At 38.5% G+C, this 22,311-nt stretch overlaps 1 protein-coding gene across 2 annotated transcripts in view; it reads right to left on the reverse strand.

Moving 5' to 3' along the window:
- Positions 1-1,208: 1,208 nt before the first annotated feature.
- Positions 1,209-22,311, reverse strand: part of WDR70 (WD repeat domain 70) — a 150,521-nt gene continuing 129,418 nt past the window's right edge. For both annotated transcript variants that reach the window (XM_075740041.1, XM_075740042.1), the window contains exons 14-18: positions 14,808-14,908; positions 13,253-13,332; positions 10,371-10,487; positions 9,413-9,575; positions 1,209-1,509 (exon numbers count right to left, since the gene is read on the reverse strand). In XM_075740041.1, the coding sequence (XP_075596156.1) occupies positions 1,425-1,509; positions 9,413-9,575; positions 10,371-10,487; positions 13,253-13,332; positions 14,808-14,908 (546 nt within the window). In that variant the 3' untranslated portion in view covers positions 1,209-1,424. The remainder of the gene's footprint in view (positions 1,510-9,412; positions 9,576-10,370; positions 10,488-13,252; positions 13,333-14,807; positions 14,909-22,311) is intronic.

Consider the following 22,311-nt stretch of genomic DNA (forward strand, 5'->3'; position numbering starts at 1 on the left):
CCCTGCAGCTCTGCTCCCTAAGCCACATTGCCTCAGTGAACAACTAACAATAGAAATTATAAACCGTTAATATTCAGCCTAAAACCAAGGACATATTAATCCTTTAAAAATGTTATTCAAGATTTTACAGGAATTTATTTGAAAATACTTTATTTTGTAGTACATTATCTGGATGAATAAAAGACCAAAAAAAAAGCTGTAAATGAAACAATGCCATTTCGTGTTTATTTGCTGAGGGGGACATTGCATAGGGAGGTCTATAGCAGGCCTTGTTAACAAGCACTGCTCTTGATCTGGTACCTCTTTTTCTCATCCATTCACTGCCCACCTAGATATTCAGTCCTTCATTCTAAAAATTACAGCTGCAATTGTAAATTAAGCATTGATTTGCTATTCTACATCAGTATATACTAAAATATTTTTACAAGGGATAAAGTTGTGGATTATTTAGTGAGGTTCCAATCATCAAAACACTACTCTGAGTGAAAGTAGTGGAAATATTTTGTTGTGGGAATGTTATGCCAATGTTCATTACAACTTTTGAAGTTAGGCTTATTTTCCCCTAAAGTATAGAAATGATAACTGAAAAACAAAGATAAGCTTGGAAAAGGAAATCATACAATGAAATAGTGATCAAAACAGTGCTTAAAAAAAGTAACCTGAGCTTTGGTTACTATCAGGACCACATGTTTGAGGTCAGAAAGGTGATTAAGTGCTTTGCCAAATATAGCCTTAAAATATGCCTTCAAAATAAATTCATAATTAAAAAACTTGATTGTTTATGATGTCTATTACTCTCTACTCTTAGTGGAAATGCAGAGTGCTTGCTATAGTGTATATTACTATAATCACAATACTTAGCATATTGTGTATTATTATAATCACAATATAAATGCCTAAAACTAATGTAGGTTCCTTTCTCCTTCTCTAAAGGACATTAGCTTTAAATCTGTCCTTCACTTTATGACATTCAGAATTGTAATTTTATGTTAAACAATGAAAACTTTCAATAGTTAAGAAACCACTTTATAAAGGTGTCGTGGTTTTACCCCAGCCAGCAGCTGAGCACCACACAGCCGCTCGTTCACTCCCCCCCCACAATGGGATGGGGGAGAGAATTGGAAAAATTAAAGTGAGAAAACTCGTGGGTTGAGATAAAGACAGTTTAATAGGTAAACCAAAAGCCGTGCTTTTTTTTTTTAACTTCGAGAGTAGTTCTTTGCACAGTATAATTCATTCCTTATTACAAAATTCAGATGTGAGATTACAATCCAATGTAATACAACAATCCCTTTTTACACTACAGCAACTTTTATGAACTGAAGTAATTTTTGCTTTCAATTTTTTATCCACTACCTAAAATAAAGAAATACATGCTGCCCTTTGTTTCAAATGCTCTAAATTTACTCTTTAAGCCACATTTTTCAAATTTTACGTTTTTTCCACTCTGGCTTGTCTGTTTCATCATCTTCTGGTTCCACTTCTGCAAAAACTGTTTTTGGCTGCGTTCTAGAAAACATTAAAAAGATTAAAATAATAGTCAGACTACAATTCTTTATCAGAAACTATATTAGACATGTACTAGACACAAATTACATCCTTTCCATACTTAAAAAAAAGAGCATCCATTTTTCATTTTGAACATAAACCTATCAACTAACCTTCTAGGAACTGAAGAAACTTGCAGCTCTCAGGCAAAGAACAAGCATAACAAACACACATCTTTTGCAAGTATGTTTTCCTCATCAGCTCGCAATCATTATCAGTGTATTCCATGAACAAAATTAAGATAGAAGAGAGGAACAGATCAATTTAATACAATGCTAGAAAAATGGAGCTACAAGTCGTCTCATTCCATGATTTTTAAAAAAAGAAACCTCCATTTCAATACACTGTAGTATGACAGCAGTCAGTAAGTGAAAACAGAAGAGCTAAGCCAGGTTTCTGGCTTAGCCTATGCATGAAAAAAACAGCCTCTCCTCTAGAGACTTTTTCCAGCACTACCGTAACATAAAAAACCTAATGATCTTCATATGAGAACACAGTGTATCCTACAGTCAAGCTTGATGGTATCTACTCCTCCACTGTTTACTTGTATTTTAAATAACACTTAGACTTTGTAAAAATAATTATTGATTACTTTTTAAACGAACACAGTATCAAGTAGCATTTCAATAAACTGTTTGGACATTCAGTTCCCCTGTCTTACACTTTAATCACTGCATGGTTCCCTTTTCCAACCTAATTCTCAGCATAATCACTGCAGAGCTGAAACTACCAGATTTCTGATGCTGGCCGTGCTCGACTTCTCATTACAACAGACACGACAAAGCATAAAATGCAGCCAAGGCATCATCTCATTAATGTATTAACTAATGTTTTTACATCAGTCTAAGGATGTGAAGCACTATTATTATAACAACTGTTATTTGGCAGACTCTGTAAAATGCATAAACCTTAACAAAATTGTGTCTGCCTTACTTAACACAATAGCCATAATTCAGTGTTGCCACTGACTTCAAAGAGTAATAGCAAGTCATCCGCTATTAAAGAGCAGGATTCTCCACTGGTTAAATATGTGGCACAAACCAGTTTTAAAGTCACCAAAACTAGTCAAAGACAACTTTCCTTATATATGGGATCTTTCCATCAGCCTGCCTTCTCCTCCTTTCTCCAAACTTGCCATGGAGGTAAGGAGTATAACAAGGATGTTCCAGAGATGGTCCTACTATTGGCAGCGTGCAGGCTGTATGCCTCATTACACCTAAGCAGACCTTGTACCCAGATAAGAACCTACACTACTGGAAGTTAGATGAGTCATTCTGCTCTCTATGGAAAGCAGAATTAAAATTTAAAAAAAATTTCCAATTTAAAATTTCATTAGAAAATATTTACTTAACTGATTACTGAAGGAGGATTAAAAAAAAAAAAATCAACATTCAATGCAAAACAGATACCAGGGATGAAAGTTTTATTGGCCAAAATAATGGATTTTGTTAGCTGCTGAAGAGGTGGAATGTATGGAATCTTGTCTTTTTTCAAAACATGTTGATGGAAGTTTATTTAGCATATTTTAGCTTTTATTACAATAGAGGAAAGGTATGTAAATGCCATATAGGATCACATCAGGTCAGTATTGAGATGCTTGTTAGTAAAGTGCAACTAATCAAATGTAAACCTATCACTTCTGACCACAATACCTGCAGCTGTCAGAATTTTGGTTAGAAACTTCCAAATAAGAAGAATGACTTAATTTGCTGAACACGCAGTAGAACCTATGTATTTTCCAGGATAGGACTGGCACAGAAAAGTTATAGACTTCAGCTAATGTAAGTATGCTACCGAGTCCAGTAAAGCTGGGGGTGGGGTAAGAAAAAAAAAAAAAAGAAACTGAAACTGTAGCATAATCTAGCAGTAACCAGCTAAAGCGAAAACATACAGAGGAAATCAAGTCTGCTTGCTATCTCGTTTTTTAAAATTAGCATGAAATGGCCGTAGCCTCAGCTCAGCTGAAATATAAACTGTTCCACCTCCACAAGCTACACAGCAGTAACTGGGGCACCTAGGGTGATTCATGTGCCTGATCATTGTAAAGACGTAAGTATAGAAAACATTGGTTTTGTTATAGCATTATCAGCAGTGATCATTTAATTTAAACACAAATTGTTCTGCTTAGTAACTGCACTAGAGATTGCTAATTTAGTATAAGTTTGCTGCATGATTAATATTTATACAAAAACTATCAAAACATGTTTACTGCTTCAAAATATTTTTATTTCTGAGGGCTAATACACGTGGAAAGCTGTGTTCTCTTTCCCCATTAACTTTCTCAATTTATCCTTGACTTTGGGGGTTGAACTCAGTTTGTTACGGTTCTGCTTGGCAGATCCCATGGAAGACTGCCATGGAGGGCAAAGGGGCCCAGGACAGCTGCTTGATCTTTGAGGACAACCTCCTCAAAACACATTCCATCCCATGTGTAGAACATGAAGTCTGGAAGAAGCCTGGTATGGATGCACAGGGATCTCCTGGCTGAGATAAACCCCAAACCCCCAAAAGGAAGAACACAGACAGAGGAAGCAGGGACAGCCTTAGCCAAGAGGAACAGAGTTATTACATGAACATGTAGGAACAGAGGTAGGAAAGCCAAAGCCCAGCTGGAGTTGAAACTGGAAGGAAATGTAAAAGGCAACACTAAGGGCTTCTGCAGCTACACTGACAGCTAAAGGAATGCTAAGGAAAATGTGCTCAATGGGGCAGGTAACCCACTACTGTAGGATATAGAAAAGGTCAAGATGGTTTTTTTGGCTCTGTTTTCCTTGAGAAGGTCTGTCCTCAGGTCTCTGAGGACCCCTACACTACCAGCAGAGTCTTTGAGAGAGAGTGAGACATTACCAACAGAAGAGGAAGACAGAGACAGGGAGCACGTAGCTCACTGGACAGACATGAATCCACTCGATCTAATGGGATGGATCCAAAGATACTGAGGGAGCTGGTCAATGTCATTGCAAGGATACTCTGTCATCTTTGAGAGGTCATTAGGTGATTGGGGGAGATTCTCAATGACTAGAAAAGGCAAACATCATCACCTTTATGAAGGGTAAAAGGAAGATTTTATGAACTACAGGATGGTCTACCTAACCTCAGTCCTAGTGAAGGCTATGGAACAAATCCCCATGGAAGGCATTTCCAGGCACATGAAGGACAAGAAGATGATAGGGAACTGTCAGCATTTAGCAAGGGCATACTATGACTGCCAATCAGGCTGGTGGAACAGGCTGCCCTGAGAGGTGTTGCGGCATCTCCATCCTTGAGGAAATTCAAACTTGAGCGGGCAAGTCCCTGAACAACCTGAATCTAATTGGACCTGAGCAACCTGATGCAAGTGAACAAGCTTTAAGCAGGACGCTGGACTAGATGGCCTCCAGAGGTGTCTTCCTACCTAAATTATTCTATGATCCTGTGCTTCCACATGACTGTCAGCTGAAACTGGTATCTCATACACTGACAAATGCATTCCTATTGTGGGTGACACTAACAGGCTGTTAACAAAAATGGGAAAACAAACTAACATGATTTATCCATACTGTGTGACTCTCTATTTCAGTGGTTTTGAACATATTCAGATATGCAGATCCCTAAAAAAAATACCAGGTGCCATGCAGACTGCTTTAGAGTTGCCATAATCCCTCTGGTTATAGGTTGTTTTTCTTAGTTACCTTTCAGGGATCCAGTAAAAGTAGCTCATTGACATCTGAGGTTCATAGACTACCAGCTAAAAAAGATACTGCTACAGCCAAACCAGCTGGAGATGTCAATTGCATATCTCAGCATGTGACTCATGTCGCAGTAACTTTTGAAATTTGTGTTTATACTGCACTGAAACAAGGGAAAATGAAGACTTTCAAGCATGCTTGGAAATGAGAATAACATCATAAAGCCTACTTCCAGACTGAAAAGTGAATGTTTTCAGTATCAGGCCCCTTTGTATTTCTTACCCCACCAACCAGCCTGACTTTTCTCTGAATCTCAGTGGCTTCCCTCTCAAAATTACCAATTTCCAAAAAAACATTTAGCTTAAATATACCAACATGTGCCAACAAAATCACTGTTACAAAACATTCCGTTCAGTCCTGCTTCTTCAACTAAAGGACACCTGAGCCACCGCATGACTGACACTTCACATGCTGGTACTGCCATTGAGAAAAAGTTCAGTGGACACAGCACACGACAAGCTGTGATTCAAGTCGTTCCCTTTTTTCAGTGACAAGCAGCAATGACAAAGAGGGCAAAATAGGGGCAACACCACTGAACTGAAAGGTAGTTTCTAAGAACTCGAGTCTATCTTGGTGGGGAGGGAAACTTCACCCTCACCTCCCCTATGGTACTAGAGAGAGCTACGTCTGGGCCTGATTAGGTCCTCAGCTACAGTGCTTAGTAATTCCCGCTGATCCTTCAGAGGGACATCTGAAGTCCTTGTAGCATCTCGGTACAGCTGTGTTAAAACAAACAGCTCACAAAGAATGTAATTTTCAAACATTTACAACTGATGCCTCAAGTTCCTTTCCTGTAGTTCTTTACTTGAAATCTTCAATCTGTCCTCCCTTTCTCTTCACTCCACTGGAACGGTCTCTAACAAGCTTTTTCCTGAAAAATCTCAAGATCTTTTTTTTATCCTCATCCATTATGACTTTTCTGCTGTGTTGATCACATCTTTTTTGACATTTTATTCACACTGAGCTTCTGTAATATGCCATCTCCTGATTCAGCATGTACTTCTTATCATCCCCAGTATCCTTTTCAGCAGTATCTGATTTTTCACCCATCTTTTTTTCCTCTTATGCACTCACCCCTCCTTTTCTGTCTCAAATTTTAGGAGAAACAGAAAGGTCAAGCTAATGATAACAAGCTTGAAAAAATTTTCAAATTATATATAATCAAATTACTATTTGGCTTCAAGAATAAGTTAGGCACCTTTAACTCAACAAAAAGGAAATATTTTTACATACAATGCATACACTAACAGCAAAAGTCATGTTGCAGATATTTCTTACAAGAATTAATGATGTGAAAATACAATTAAAAAAGCATGAAATCGGTCATCAGGTTTAGAATGACCTAATCAGTATGAATCAGAACCATACAAACTCTAACACAGTCATCACAATGAGAGTTATGAAAACTCTGATCAACCAGAAAAAGAGCACTTCTTGGTCTTCTCAGTCTAAAATTATTTAATAACCATCAGTGAAGAAAATTAAGGAACTATAGTTTCCTTAGACATTTACTTTAGAAGGAGAATAAAAAACTGCAAGTGAATAACCATCTATTAGACAACACAAACCCAAAACCCTTGTCAAACAACAGCTATATCAACTGGGTAGTTTTATACCATATTTAAGTGAAAATTTACTACAAGAAATGTGGAAAAACTGATAGCACAGAAATAAAGTAATAAAAAGAATAAACACTATTTAAAAAAATGAAACTTACTGGATGTATGTTTTTTAGCTCTCAAGATAGTATGTAATTTAAAGTATGTACCAGAATATCACCTTTCCTAAGTATAGTATATCTGATACTATAGCTAAAGAAGCCAGCTTCCCTAGGTTTGTATACTGCTCATTACTATAAACTCGTGATTTTAACAGGGCCACTGGGGACACTCTTACAATCCACTATTATGTGCTAATATCAATTACTTGAAATTTTATGAAATATGCATTCGTAAGAACATCTGTAAGATGCTTTATGTACAGGGTAACAATACATGCACTGTAAAGTCAGATATGGAATATAATTAACACAGCTTTCTATATTATCTGTATGTGCAGGCAAGCAGCTAACGAAACCTATGACTGCCATTGGTCTGCAGCTGTTAGTATAGACATCCATTTCTGAAAATTAAGAACAAAACACAATCATAAGGAAAGGTTTTGTATTTCAGTGGCAATAATAATAATAATAATAGTAATAATTCTCTTTGCCTAGAGTACATCTTAAAGTCAAGCTTTTAAAACAAGGATAATGGCAGTTTCACTGGCATTGAGATTTATCAGCTGACAAAACCATCACGGCAGCATGCTGTTGGCTGCAGTCCAATTCCCCCACATACATATCACCGTCTGGTGTGTAAGCTAATAGCAGTCTGGACTTGCATCCTCCCCACTTCTCAGCCAGCTCTCTTCTTCCCCTGCAGCTACATATTTAACAAGAAACTGTAATGAGATCTGCCCACCTGACACAGTAAGCCTTCTGTAATACAGCTATGTTTTAAAACTTTCATGTCTACTACATTGCAGGTGTCAGGGATGAAACTGAATACACAATCAATGAAGTTACTGAGCCAAAAATATACTGAAGTATCTATCTACCTGATGGAATGTGGGATTGTATTTACTTTTGAGAATGGATAGTTGCATATCTCAAATAAAACCAGGTGCCTACACAAAGTACATTTCATCTCTAGCAAACATGAACTCTCACACAATTAAAAAAATCAATGTTTAGTGTATTCATTACAACAACTGTTACAGAATTAGACTTTCCAATATTCCTTCTTTGGTACCAAGGGTGATACTGTATAATGCATTGATTTGATGTGCAACATCAAATGCCATACTTATTAATTACTCAGTTAAAGCTGGGCTGGGTCACTGATGTTCTCAAGCTGCTTTGGAACAGCTATTCAGTTATCTTTGTGAACACGTCGGTCAAGTCAGAAACAAGAGTCGCGACTAGAAACAGCTATGATTCTTAATATATTCTGACTTTCTGGAAAGCGGTGGTGATTGTTTCACATAAGAGCTAAACACTAAAAAGAACATACAGTCAGTAAAGTACTAATTAAAGTACAGCCTAGGAGATTAAACACTGGGCTGCAAATAAGAAAAAATTGTTTGCTATTGGCAGACCTGTGCAGATTATATTTCATCGCTTCAGAAGTTTTTTTTCCTTATGCATTTTGAAAATACTGCTTATACTAGATAGATTACTTTGTGTAACAAAACCATCAATGATAATAACAAAATGTGAAAATTCAATTAATTTTTAAAGTGGTAGCTTCTGTTCATTAGTATGAAATGCATTTATTTAGTATTATTTTTAGTACTACTATGAATGTATTTATTAATGGTTTGAATTGTATATTGTTTTAGGAAAAAAACTAAACCTTTGGTAGAAAGCATTCTAGAAGCATATTGCACAATTTTCATTGTAACACACACACAAATACCACATTCACACATACAATTTAAACTGAGTAAGTTACCATCTGTGGGATTACCAAGTCTCATAATCTTGATGAGACTCTTTAATTCATGTAACAACAACTGAACACTTACTTGTTTATGTTGAATTTTTGGTAGGAGACTTTATCAGTGCAATTTTTAATATTGCTATACCTTTAAAAGAATGTTAATTCAAGCAGGTACTCAGGTCCTTATGTAGAAAAAATGCAAATAAAAACTTATTACATTCGAGAAATTATCTAAAATATGCTGTCGTAACACCAAGTAAATATTTTGAAGGTTTAACCTCAGTCAGAATTAGAGGCCATACTGGAAAACTTAACATCCCAGTCTGTCAATGGGACAGTAGCTTATTAAAAGGTACACTGCAATTTCAGACAGTGATTTGGAGAAGATTCTAAATTCTCATCAACTTAGAAAGCTTTAAAATAATTTTCTAGCACTGACAGGTACATTTTAAAAATGGAAATGTCAAATTTCAACAATTTAACCTCCTAGAAACGCTTATCTTCATAAAAGAGTATGGCATATCCTTGGCTTACATATTCATGGCAGCAATCCAGAAAAGGCAAAGTATACCATTAAAAATGTGTGTCTTCTATTTTTACCAAACTCCCACTGGCCTCCAGAAACACTACTTGTATTTTTAATTGTTTCCTTACTTAGCATATGCCGGAGCAACCCAGTATGGATTCTCCTCCGCTTCCTTTGCATGACGTAAAATAGCCTCTCGAGGGTTGCTATCATCTGTCTTATCCAGTGCAATGTTCTTGACTATATATGATGACAAGGTACCTCCGTGAGTTCCAACACGCCCACCGCGACCTGTAGCAGGAAAAGAAAAAAAAAAGAAAGAGTATTTTAGAGAAAAATATTTAAGAAATATACAGAGAAATGTTGTATTGTGTCTTTAATGGTGATCTGATATAAAGAAGTTATTTAATACTACAGGAAGAGTCTAATTTAGAGCTGCATTCACATAAATGTTTTATTGATTAACTTAAAGCAAGCCATTGTGATTATTAATTTACTCCAGGCAAGCACTCCAATCAAGGACTTAGAATCACAAAATCCTAGGATGGTTTGGGTTGGAAGGGACCTCAAAGATCATCTAGTTCCATCCCCCCTGCCATGGGCAGGGACACCCTCCACTAGACCAGGTTGCCCAAAGCCCCATCCAGCCTGGCCTTGAACACTTCCAGGGATGGGGCATCCACAGCTTCTCTGGGCAACCTGTTCCAGTGCCTCACCACCCTCACAGTAAAGAATTTCCTCCTAACATCTATTCTAAATATCTCCTCCTTCACCTTAAGACCATTCCCCCTTGTCGTATCACTCCATGCCCTTGTAAACAGTCCCTCTCCAGCTTCCCTGAAGGTCCCTTCAGGTACTGAAAGGCTGCAATTTGGTCTCCCCAGAGCCTTCTATTCTCTAGGCTGGACAACCCAACTCTCTCAGCCTGTCTTCACAGGAGAAGTGCTACAGTGCTGGACACTGCCCATACATATATAGTAAAGTTGCGACCCAAAAAACTTTGAATGCAAATCTGAACAAGTTTAGAACCCAAGCATGACAGTCCCTTTGGCATATGGCAGTCTGAAATGATTATGCCTAGATTACCTGGTCCTGCTACTGGAGGTTCAGGTTTGTGAGATTTCATGGGGTCCAGCCTATCCTTCTCCAGCTGTTTCCTGGTGCTTCGCTGTCGTGGTTCACGGAACATTGGAAGCGCATGGGCTGAAGAGTCACAGTTTGGAGAAAAAGAAATGTTAGAAATTCCACTTTCTTTTTAAGGTTTTAATTACAAAGACTGGGATTCTTCTTTGCATTGGAAAAGGTGGCAGAAGCAGCATCCCAGTTCTTCTGTATCCAAGCAGTGGTAACTGAGATGTATTTTAAAGGGCTTCTTTCTGCTGAATTTTTCAAAGATGAAAGCAGCCAGAGTTCCAGGGTTCCTTTAGGAAGGAGCCTTTCATCTGAAATACTGTTTGCACAGTTTATGCATAGTTAATTTATTCTCCTGTCATTCAGTTCTCAACATTACCTTGTGACCAAACTGTTGTTTTTTCTGAACTTTCCGTGTTTCTACAGCTTTCTAATACTCTAAGACCATGACAAAACAATAGATGCATTCTTGAATCTGAAACAGAGAGGGGTGGAATCCCCTCAATGATCCAAAACGTAATGTTTCTGCATATGAAGTTGCAATCATGTTTTTTCTTAAATTATGAGATTAATCAAGGTTGGAGAAATACCTGTAACTGAGACCATCTGGCTAAATTATCAGGAGTTAAAACTTCTATTTCCTCACAAACCTGCAACAGTATCTTCAATCACAGTAATGGCTTTGGTCCACTCAGATAAGAGACGCATTTGTCAGTAATAGAGAAATACCATGTTGAGGGGCAGAGTCTTCTAGTAGTAAGGTTTAGTTCTCACATTCAGATGTGCTGATTGCTGCTGTTTCCCAAAATGTGGGAAATTGTGTTAGTGTCAAAAGACCCAACAAAGAGAAAAAACACCCAAACAATTCTTAAATGTAAGGGCATCATCTCTACATTGAATAAAAACCAGAAGGCGGCATCCAGGGACCTATCAGTTTGACTTTTCAGCTTATTTCTGGAAACCTGCTCAATTTATTAGACTGGGTAAAGTCACAGTCAGGTGACCCAGCAGTGGATCTTTGGAAATAAGTGTTTAGGTTTTACTTTTGTATATTTCATGAAGTATGAAATTCCTGGGACAATCTGCTGGCAAGCACTAAAGCTGATAAGTTTGCATAGAGCATCTGAGGTGACTAATGCACAGATCCAAGCTTTTGCCATTTGTGGAGTCAAGGTTGCCTGAGGGAAATCCAAACTGTGTATTCCTGTGTTTTAAAAGTAACACCTAATCCCTCAGAACAACATTCCTGCATTTTAAATATCCATTACAGGCAATCCTGAGATTGAAGCACAGCTAGAAGTCCAAAGAAAGAAAAAATGGAGGCTGGGGGGGGGGGGGGGGGATAAGAAGGAAAAAGGGGTTGGTTCACTTTGCCGAAGGACTTCTGAGATCTTCAGTTCTTTCCAGTTCTATGTGTAAGCTTAAAAGATAGACATCTAATCCCTGAAGAATTTCCAAAATATGCAACAAACTTAAAAATTCGCAAAGCAAATCCTTACAACATTTTTCTCCACTGCTTTACATGGAAGTATCCTTGTTTAGTTTCTAAATTACGTGGAAGAAACAGTTGAACAGGTAAAACTCAGTGATAAAATTCTGAAACTTTGCATAATTGAGACCTAAGTCTTTGAATGGCATTTATAAATCCAAAAGTTCCACTGGATTTTAAGCAGGAAGTTTTTTAAAAATCACAAAAGCTCTTTACATTATAAACACTAATGACAGTGCACACAAAGTATTTAGATAATAGACCACGTGCTGATATAGTCAAAGCTGTAGTAAGGATGGATTGCGAAGAGCACCCAAAAGTGATCAATATCCCTGATCTCTGCCAGCTGCTACTTTACCCACTGCTACCCAAAAACTGGAGCTGGATATCTGCAGCAGTGAGGTAAGTAGGAGACAGCTGTGGCTGGAAAGTACCTGAGATGGGAACCCAGAACCAAAGTGCCTTGATATGGTCCTGGTTACCATGACTGCCCAGACTTCCCCTTTCTAAACTTTTTTGTTGTTGTTGTTTATTATGCTGCCAAACACCTACTTTGTTCTACAGAAATTATTTTAGCTATCTCTAAGACCAAGACTACTGGAAAAACAAAGCTGAATCCAAACATCATGGAACTGGAAGAGGATGAAGGGAAGCAGGACAGCACAACTGTGTGACTGTTCTCATTCCACATGAGGAAAACACTACATAGAGGAATGCTAATGGGAAGGGCAAAAATCTCTCAGTTGATGCCCTCATCTTGTAAAATTTGCCATTCAGAAAAGGGAGATTGCTAAACATTTTATAGTAACAGTGATAACTATTTCGTATGCATCAATGAGCCTTAATATGAGCATAAGGTCTTCTACAAGTATAACCCTGAAAAAATCACCTGGAACTTGTTCAAGATCCATCTCTAATGTCTCTGATTTTGCCACTGGTACTGTTAATGTTCCCAAGTGTCAAAACACTTCCTAAACCCTCTGCACTCACCAATTTAGTTATGTAGAACTGAAGATTTAAGAAAGCTCTGAAGTTTGGAGGTTTGGGTTTTTGTTCTTTTTTTCTTGATGTTGTTAAGGCAACTGCCCTTTCAGACTTTCAGGTGCATCAGAATCTAGAAACCAACCATTATTAACAACTTTACAGAGCATACTGAATATACACCTTTCTGGTTGTGCAAGGCTACAAAAACTTTGTAAGAAGCATTAATACCATACCAATGATCAATACTTAATGAAAGACAGCAGCTTTTTAGAGGGGAAAATATAAAGCTAAATGATCTACAAATAATTTCGAACCTGAGAAAGAGCTAAGGATGCTGCTATAAAGATATGTTTAAATTTCTTACGTGTTATAATGTAGTCCTGTGTGAGAGTCTCTGCTTGTCTCTCTTTTCGTTTTGTTTTGACCACGCATAATTTTGCTCCCCTAGGAGGAAACATACAGCAGTTCAGCTGGTATGTTTATATCAAACAGAAACCATTTTTTATTCAAGATGTAGTCTCAACAAAATCATATAGCACTTTAAATATTCATGAACGTGTGTATCTTTGCCTGTCCATACACATGTTAAGGAGGGTAGAGAGATTAGTGTTTCTGTTATAGAGCAGTTTATATGACATGCGGAAATAAGGGTGGAAGATTCATTTCACACGTCGTTTGTCCACAGTGCTTGTAGTGTGCATGCTGAAAGTTCTCCTCTCCAAACATGGGCAATGATTTGCTCCTAGTTCTCAGGTTCCTAAGCAGTAGAGGTGGCAGTTATCTAACCAGAAGTGTCTGTAACACTGCGGCAGGAAGACTGCATAAGCCTGGCTGCAGCAAGAGTGATTTAAACTGGTGGTATTTTCCTCCTCATGATAAACACCAGGAAACAAACTGGGCACAAAACTGAGCTAGGGCTCTTGTGGTCTGTGCCTAGGAGACTCAGGCTACCCTCTGGAGAGGGGTCCAAGCAATGATGACCAACTCTCTTCTCTAAATTGACAGAGACCACAAAAATAACACATTTCTGACAATCTTGTAAACCAGAGTTTATCTTCACATCCAAGTGTCCAGGTCACAGTAAGTATCCAGGAACTGTGAACTGTAACACAGTATGTTTTTGGATGCCAGTGAAACAGAGATGAGTGCGTATAGAGGAAGAACATCTTATTCATACCACTCAGCATAGATGAAGTAGAACATTTCCCCTCTGCTGACAGGAAGGAAGCATGCCCTAGTTCTCCAGTCAATCCAGACAGTAAAAGCAAATTAATTGCAAAAGAAGTATTTATGGACTAGTTAAGTCCTCTTCTTTTCATTCCAGGCTGACAAGTCACCTTTTGATGAATCACTACCACCTTTCCATTAGATGTACAGGCAAAATCCACAGGTGACAGGTAGGGATGAGGAAGACTAGTAGAAAGAAGAGAATATGTTTCCTTGGTTTGTCTCCTCTCAAATTTGGTCTCCCAGTATTACTTTACAAAAACACTGCAGTTTAAGCTAATGCTTCTAAACCAGACTTTTACCTCAGGGAAAAAAAAGACATAAAAAATATGACTAAATACAATAACTATCTTTTCAATAACACCACATCAGTAACCTCCAAGAGATGAGATAAAAGGCTGGTTATTCTTACTGCAAATTTATTGCAATTAAGAAATAAAAGTGTTCGTAAATTCAGGTAGAACAGTGAGCATACTGCAGTGTGAAAAGTCCAGAGGAAAACGGGCTGCTTGTCATAAATGAACTAGTTTGTTGGGTTTTTAATTTCTACTGTTATGAAATAAGTAAAACTCTGCAAAACAAATGTTACTAAGCCAGTTTTTCTCATTTCTTACTATAATCATAGAACCACAGAAAAAGGTTAAATTTGAGAAAAAAAAATAATGTTCTTAATCATTATCATGATTACATACCTCTGGCTTTTGACAGGATCATAGTACACTTTGGCCAAACCATTTCCGGTACCAACCATGATCTGGTTCAGCTTGGGATGCCAAAGGCAACGCACAACACTCTGAAATAAAGAAACGTATTAATAGTTAGTTGGTCATTCATATAGAACTTAGAATTAATATTCATATTGTCAAATAGTGAATCAAAGTCACACTGTAGCAGGAACAAGCTTAAGCATATGAATGAATATATGAATGAATAAAAGTTCCTCTCCAGAGCAGAATGCAATGTAAAAGGAGGGACAAAACATGGATGTAGGCAGAGAAGGAAGTACAAATTGGTGGCAATGTGATAACCAGTGGTTTCCACAGGCTAAATGCTCCAGGGTCTTCGTGGGCATAATAGAAATGGAAAGTTAAAGGGGGATTTGAAGAACAAAGAAGTGCTTCAGATGTAGCAATGCAGGCCTTCATGACTTTTGCATTTTTATTTTTAATTCTTCCACCCTGTTCTTTATCTGTTTTTCCCTCCTTCTCACACAGTGCTGACCTTTCACTTGCTGACTGCAGAAATGGAAGAGCAGCTGATTTTCACTCTTGGTTCTTTCTTCCTCTTAACACCCAGAAGAGCTTGGTATTTGAAGGCAATGTCTCACAGCTCTGTCACTCTTCTGGTCAGCAGAGAAACTCATTTTCAGACATTAAGCGTATTGTTCTTTTGTACACACAGCATGGTTCTCTGTGTGACTTTGAATCTCCATGTGATTACTGTATTCAGCCTGATTCAGCAGGCTAGCATAGAAACTCTGTAAGACTCGAGGTTCTGACTCGAGAGCACCAAATAAGTGGGCACAATACGCCACGAAGGACAACGCACCATAACACAAACAATAAAACCTGCATGTGCATCTGAGTAACTGGGGAGCAGAGGAGGAAGCATCTATTTTTTAGAGATGATAACTCTTTAAAGGACTGCTGTCCAAGACTGAAGACGGGTCTTAACAGTGTTTGTGTTACCTATGTAATAAATGTATCCAGAGCTAGCAGGATGCATCATCCTGTTAGAATTTCACTGAACAATGCTTGTTTTTCTAGCCCTTTTGTTTGCCCAAGCTTACTACTTCTCCCTTCTCAAAAACCAGGAATAGACTCTTCTCAAAGTGAATTAATAATTCAATATTCAACCACTATCATCTAGCTATCTATCATTAAAATATCAACACATATATACCTTTTTTTTATGTTGTACAGCACACGAAATTCACAAAATGGGAACCACTAATGTCTTATATGATAAATACATCAAAGCTAAAATATAATTAGGAGTGTAATATAGGCCTGTAACTTGGGAGATGAAAGCCATCTAACCTGGAAAAGAATGGTGATGTGTCAGCTGTAATGACTCCTGAATGACTTCCCATTTCATGTTCCACCATATTTCTGGTTTGGTCCAGATCCCATTTTTTTTGAATGTTATGAGGCACATAAGGTAAAAAACATTGAAAAAATTCTGAAGCCCATTCAGCCATCATGAATCAGAACTTCATTTTACTGCAAGATGATGGATGACAACTCTGAGCTGGTTTTTTTTTTTGCTTTGTGTTCTTCTTTAGGAAGAAAAATTGAGTGAGATGAGTTTACATGAATCAACTGACCATTCTTTACAAGATTCCTCTGTCAAACATCCTCCCTCTACATGGATACACATACAACATTATACCTTCCCATTTACTTATAGATACAAATAAACCTGGCTTGCTTATTATGAGACAGCTAGCGGACAACAATCTTTTTACAGGTAACTCTGAAGTACAAAGTAGAATTCTGGTAATGCATTTTGTCCATGACCCCTGCCACAAGCAACCAAAATAACCAATACAGGGTTGCTAATAATATATTTAAATAAGACATTCTTACAGAGTGTTATGTAATGCTAAAAATGCTATGGTAACTCCAAAACACACAAAGCTAATAACAAGTATTGAAGGTCAAAGGTGGGTGGCCTTTTCTTTTATTAATATTTATTGCATGTGTTTAGCCAGCCTTTTTAAACTTTGTAGTTAATGTGGTTCTCCACTTTCTACTGTCAAGTAAATGTATTTTATAGCATGGTACTGGATACCAGCCAACAAAAACAAAGCCTGAGACAGTGTGGCTCAGCACTGATGGGGATTGCTAAGTTCCTAACTTGTCAAACATGCACAGCACACTTAAAACCACCATGGCATGTGCTCCAGAGTAGGCAAAAGAAACTGCCTTTAAATGCAACCCTATAAATCTTCTGAAACCATAAAACATCCCCAGAATATAATTTGTTAAAAACTAAACAAATACAAGTTCTGAACATGCCAGTCATTTTATTAATCCACGGGCATATAAGCCTACTTTATAAGAAAGAATAAAAACTACTTATGCAGATTTTTAGATTATTTTATAAATGGGCAATGCTTTAAAAAGGCCAAAATACTGAATTCAGTAACTAAATCCTAGTATTTTTTTCCCAATCATATAATCCTAAAGAAGTAAAAATTCTGAACAGCTATACAACAAAGGGATCATTGTAGACTAGGTCTTAACACTGGGAGTGAGGGGGAAAGAAGAATCTTTATCATACAAAAATAATTAATTCTGAACATTTATCCTTCAATGCCTCTTTCCTACTGTTTACCCTTAGAATAACTCAGACATCTTTATCACTGGAAATGTTAAACATCAAATTCCAGCTCAAAGAAGGTCCTACCTCCCAGCTCTCCAGGCAAATAAGAGTATTAATAGCAGAAAAATAAGTGTTTTCCTGACTTGGACTACCTATGCATATATGTAGACACCTACCTACTGATACTGAATTTTACACAATTACAGAATGGTTGCAGTTGGAAATGAGCTCTGGAGATCACCTAATTCAACCCCTCTGCTTTGAGCACAGTCAGCTACTACAGGTAGCTCAGGTCCTTGTCCAGTTTGTTTTTGAGTATTTCCCAGGATGGAGACTCTACAGCCTCTCTAGGCAACCTTTTTCAATGTATGACCACCTCCACCATAAAAAGTTTTCTTATGTTTAAGTGGAATTTCCTGTAATTAGTTTTGCGCCTATTGCCTCCTGTCCAGTCACTGGGCACTACTGAGCTTTGCTTTATATGCCTCACCCACTTATCCCTCTTCAAGTGCATAAGATCTCCCATGAGCCTCCTCTTCTCCAGGCTGAGCAATCGTAGCTCTCTCAGCCTTTCCTTCTGTGCCAGATACTCCAAGCCTTTCATCACCTTTGCAGTCCTTCACTGGGACTCACTCTGATATGTTCACCTCTCTCTCGTACTGGGAGCTCAGAACTGGACCCAGCACTACAGATGTAGTCTCACCAGGGCTGTGTAGAGAGGAATAATGGCCTTCCTCAACCTGCTGGTGACACTGTTTTGCCTGATGCAAATGCCCATGGGCTTCTTGCTGACGCTTTCTGTTTCTCTGAGATGGAGATATGCCATTCCACAATCACTTTTTAAGAATCATAGAATGGTTTGGGTTGGAAGGGACCTTAAAGATCATCTTGTTCCAAACCCCCCCACCATGGGCAGGGACACCTTCCACTAGACCACACTGCCCAAAGCCCCATCCAACCTGGTCTTAAACACTTCCAGGGATGGGGCATCCACAACCCCTCTGGGCAACCTGTGCCAGTGCCTCACCACTCTCACAGCAAAGAATTTCTTTCTAACATCTAATCTAAACCGACCCTCCTTCAGCTTAAACCCATTACCCCTTGTCCTGTCACTACACTCCCTGATAAACAGTCCCTCACCAGCTTTCCTGTAGGCCCCCTTTAGTACTGGAAGGCTGCAATTAGGTCTCCCCAGAACCTTCTCTTCTCCAGGCTGAACAACCCCAACTCTCTCAGCCTGTCCTCACAGGAGAGGTGCTCCAGCCCTCTGATCAATTTTGTGGCCCTCCTCTGGACTCTCTCCAACAGCTCCATGTCTCTCCTGTACTGGGGCCCCCAGAGCTGGACGCAGTACTCCAGGTGGGGTCTCACCAGAGCAGAGTAGAGGGTGAGAATCACCTCCCTCGACCTGCTGGTCATGCTTCTTTTGATGCAGCCCAGGACACAGTTGGCTTTCTGGGCTGCAAGCGCACACTGCCGGCTCATGTTGAGCTTCCCATCAATCAACAACACCCCCAAGTCCAAGAATAACTTGTTTCATTTTAAGGTTGTGCCCTGCAATGGGACCCAGTACAAACAAGGTGGTACTTCAGTTTTAATTGTCCCTGAGACGGGAGCTCAGGCTGGAAGCAATAACCTCAGCAGTTAAAAGCAAACTGCAAGCTCTCACTCCACTTAGCAGGGTGGTTTCATACTTGGTAAGAGAAGTAAAAGAGCCGGGAATTAAATTGTCTAATATTGCTTTACGGAAACCTAGCACAAAAGACTTTACTAACCGTAAGTACTGGTTGTAAGGAAATCCTGTGGACGACAGCTTCAAGAATCAGAAAATATGAACACCAGAACAACAACAAAACACTTCAGTTAACTAATTCTAGATTCATTCAACGAAAGACTTAATCTTTCTTGTAACATTTAAAGCTGAAACAAGACAAATCTATGTAGATTCTGAAATTCCAGGTCATATCTCAGCTTTCCAAATGGAAAAAAATGCCTTAGTATAACAAATAATAGTGATAAAATGCAGAATGCATCATCAAATAAATATCTTCAATATTTGAAAGAAAGATTTCTGTAATGGCTGGATGTTTTGGACAGTGTATCTTTAGAGCATGAAGTTCTGGAAGCCTGTCATAAAAACCCTGAAAATAATTTTATCCATGGAACTGATGTGGCCAGCTTCATGACTGTAAGATCTGAAAATACAGCACTTACAAAAGACAATTACTACTAACGAATGAAAAGCTGTTTGGTACTTTTGTTGTTGCAAATGCATTAAGTTCTTCAAATGAAATCAATCTGAAAAGCCTTTGGCAATGTCTGTTGTATACACACACAAAGTAGCCTGCATTGGGAAATACTGAGAAAAGATTGTGAAAATATTTTTGTGAAGTTAGGCAGGGTGTCATGGTTTAACCCCAGCCAGCAGCTCAGCACCATACAGCTGCTTGCTCACTCCCCCCCTCAGTGGGATGGGGGAGAGAATCAGAAGAGTGAAAGTTAGAAAACTCATAGGCCGAGATAAAGACAGTTTAACAGGTAAAGCAAAAGCCGCACACACAAGCAAAGCAGGACAAGGAATTCATTCCCCACTTCCCATGGGCAGGCAGGTGTTCAGCCAACTCCAGGAAAGCAGGGCTCCATCATGCCTAACGGTGACTTGGGAAGACAAACACCATCACTCCGAATGTGTTTCCCTTCCTTCCTCTTTCCCCAGCCCCTTATATGCTGAGCATGACGCCATATGGTATGGGATATCCCTTTGGTCAGCTGGGGTCAGCTGTCCCGGCTGTGTCCCCTCCCAACTCCTTGTGCACCCCCAGCCCACTCGCTGGTGGGGTGGTGTGAGGAGCAGAAAAGGCCTTGGTTCTGTGTAAGCACTGCTCAGCAGTAACTAAAACATCTCTGTGTTATCAACACTGTTTTCAGCCCAAATCCAAAACACAGCCCCATACCAGCTACCGTGAAGAAAATTAACTCTGTCCAGGGCAAAACCAGCACATTCTCCATCTCTTATTCCATACTATTTATGCTCAGGTCTCACACTATCTAATACATCCTCATTAACCACCACCACCCTTCCCATCCTTTGACATAACACATAGATATCATTCCCTTAGTCTATCAGGCAACAACTAAAACCATCACTGTGTTATCAACATTATTCTCATACAAAATTCAAAACACAGCACTATACCAGCTACTAGAAAGGAGAATTAATTCTATCTCAGCCGAAACCAGGACACAGGGAAAATATTTTAAAAGTTAACAGAAAACCACTCCAAATTTACCTTCATCATTTTCACTGTGAAAGAGGTTAGAACAGATTCAGTAGGTGTTATCAATGGTAGGCCTTTGTAATTATTTTCAGAAAATAGATTGTCTTGTAATACTGACTTAAACTGAAAATCAATTAAAAAATTATGTACATCATTTTTAAAGACAACATTTTTTGCAATCTGGATGAAAACATTTTTTAAACAACTGCCTAATAAAATAAGAAGATATTACTGATTGTTCTTGAACTAGCCATACCTTTTTCTAAAGCAGCTATACTATTGTTTTAAATACAAAATACGAATTACCCAATCATAACTTTTACTTTATTTTTCAGTTTTAGAAATTTTTACCTGTAACAACTTAAAGGCTTAATAATATGTGGTAATCTTAAACTCATAAATATGTAGAAAGATGGCAGGCAAAAGTGATGATATCACGCTTTCCTCGTGTGCTATTCCACCTGCATTTCTTCCGAGACGTGCAGTCACAGCTTATGTGCAATTCTGGGGTGGTTCATAAATAGTCTCACTCTGAACAGTCTGTTCTCACCTGGGTGTTTCCCATTGTATCACATAGGCAGAGCTGCTGCTGCAGGTAAACAGTAACTAAACCAAATAATTTTTCTGTTAAATTATTCTCCATCTGGGTTAGCTCACTAGGCAACTACACACATGGATTTGCTGGTACTATGCACGTAACAGTGCTTTGATGGGATTTAACAGCAGTGCCTCTAAATGAGAAAGTGAAGCCTGAAACATAATTTTCTGTAACACAGAATAGTACATTTATTCTGGCCTAGAAATATACCCCTATGTGTAACAGGCAAAGTGAAGAATAACTGAAGCAGATTTCTGAGCAAGCAAAAGCTAATTACCTCAACTGAAACTGTCCAGAGCACTTGGATAACACCCCGACAGGAGTAAACAATGCAGAGAGGGCATTTACAAGGTCAGCAAGAAAAGATTAAAATGATTTGTGGCACAGGAATGGAAAATTTACCCCTAAGATGAAACCACAAAGCTAGTAAGGTCACAAAACTACAGACTCACATCAAGGATTGAAAGAATTCTCCTGGATCTTTGCTTATAAAGATGGTTTAAGACTGCAGCAGCAAAAGCAAAATTCAGTTCCCTCGCCCACGCTTCAAGTAAAGCCATTCAGTTTTATAGCATGGATAGAGTGGATCCAGGATGGGAAGAGCAGACTCTGGGGGGTCAGTACAGGTTGGAGGTAGGAAGGCAAGGGAAAGTTAATAAATTCTAGTAAGAGGGGCTAGGAAGGGTTAGAGATGTTTCACATGGGGAAAAGGGACTGGTAGAGATTATGGGGGTTGTAAGAAACTTTGGGAGTGGATGTTCTAAGGCAAACATAGGTAAAGCACATTAAGAAAAAAAACTTGAGCAAATACAGCAAGCATTCCTGGTTCCTACATATTCTAGACTATATATAGCCTTCACATAAATGTTAATTCTTATGTCTAAAGTATTTTTCTGCACATTCTAGAGCCTGAGCAGTCATTTAATCTCACTAATATCTTTTGAATCTACTAAAATGTAAGGTTGCCCATTATGTAACAAAATAAGGAAAGTG

Source organism: Balearica regulorum, chromosome Z, assembly GCF_011004875.1.
Source record: "Balearica regulorum gibbericeps isolate bBalReg1 chromosome Z, bBalReg1.pri, whole genome shotgun sequence".
Lineage (NCBI taxonomy): Eukaryota > Metazoa > Chordata > Aves > Gruiformes > Gruidae > Balearica > Balearica regulorum.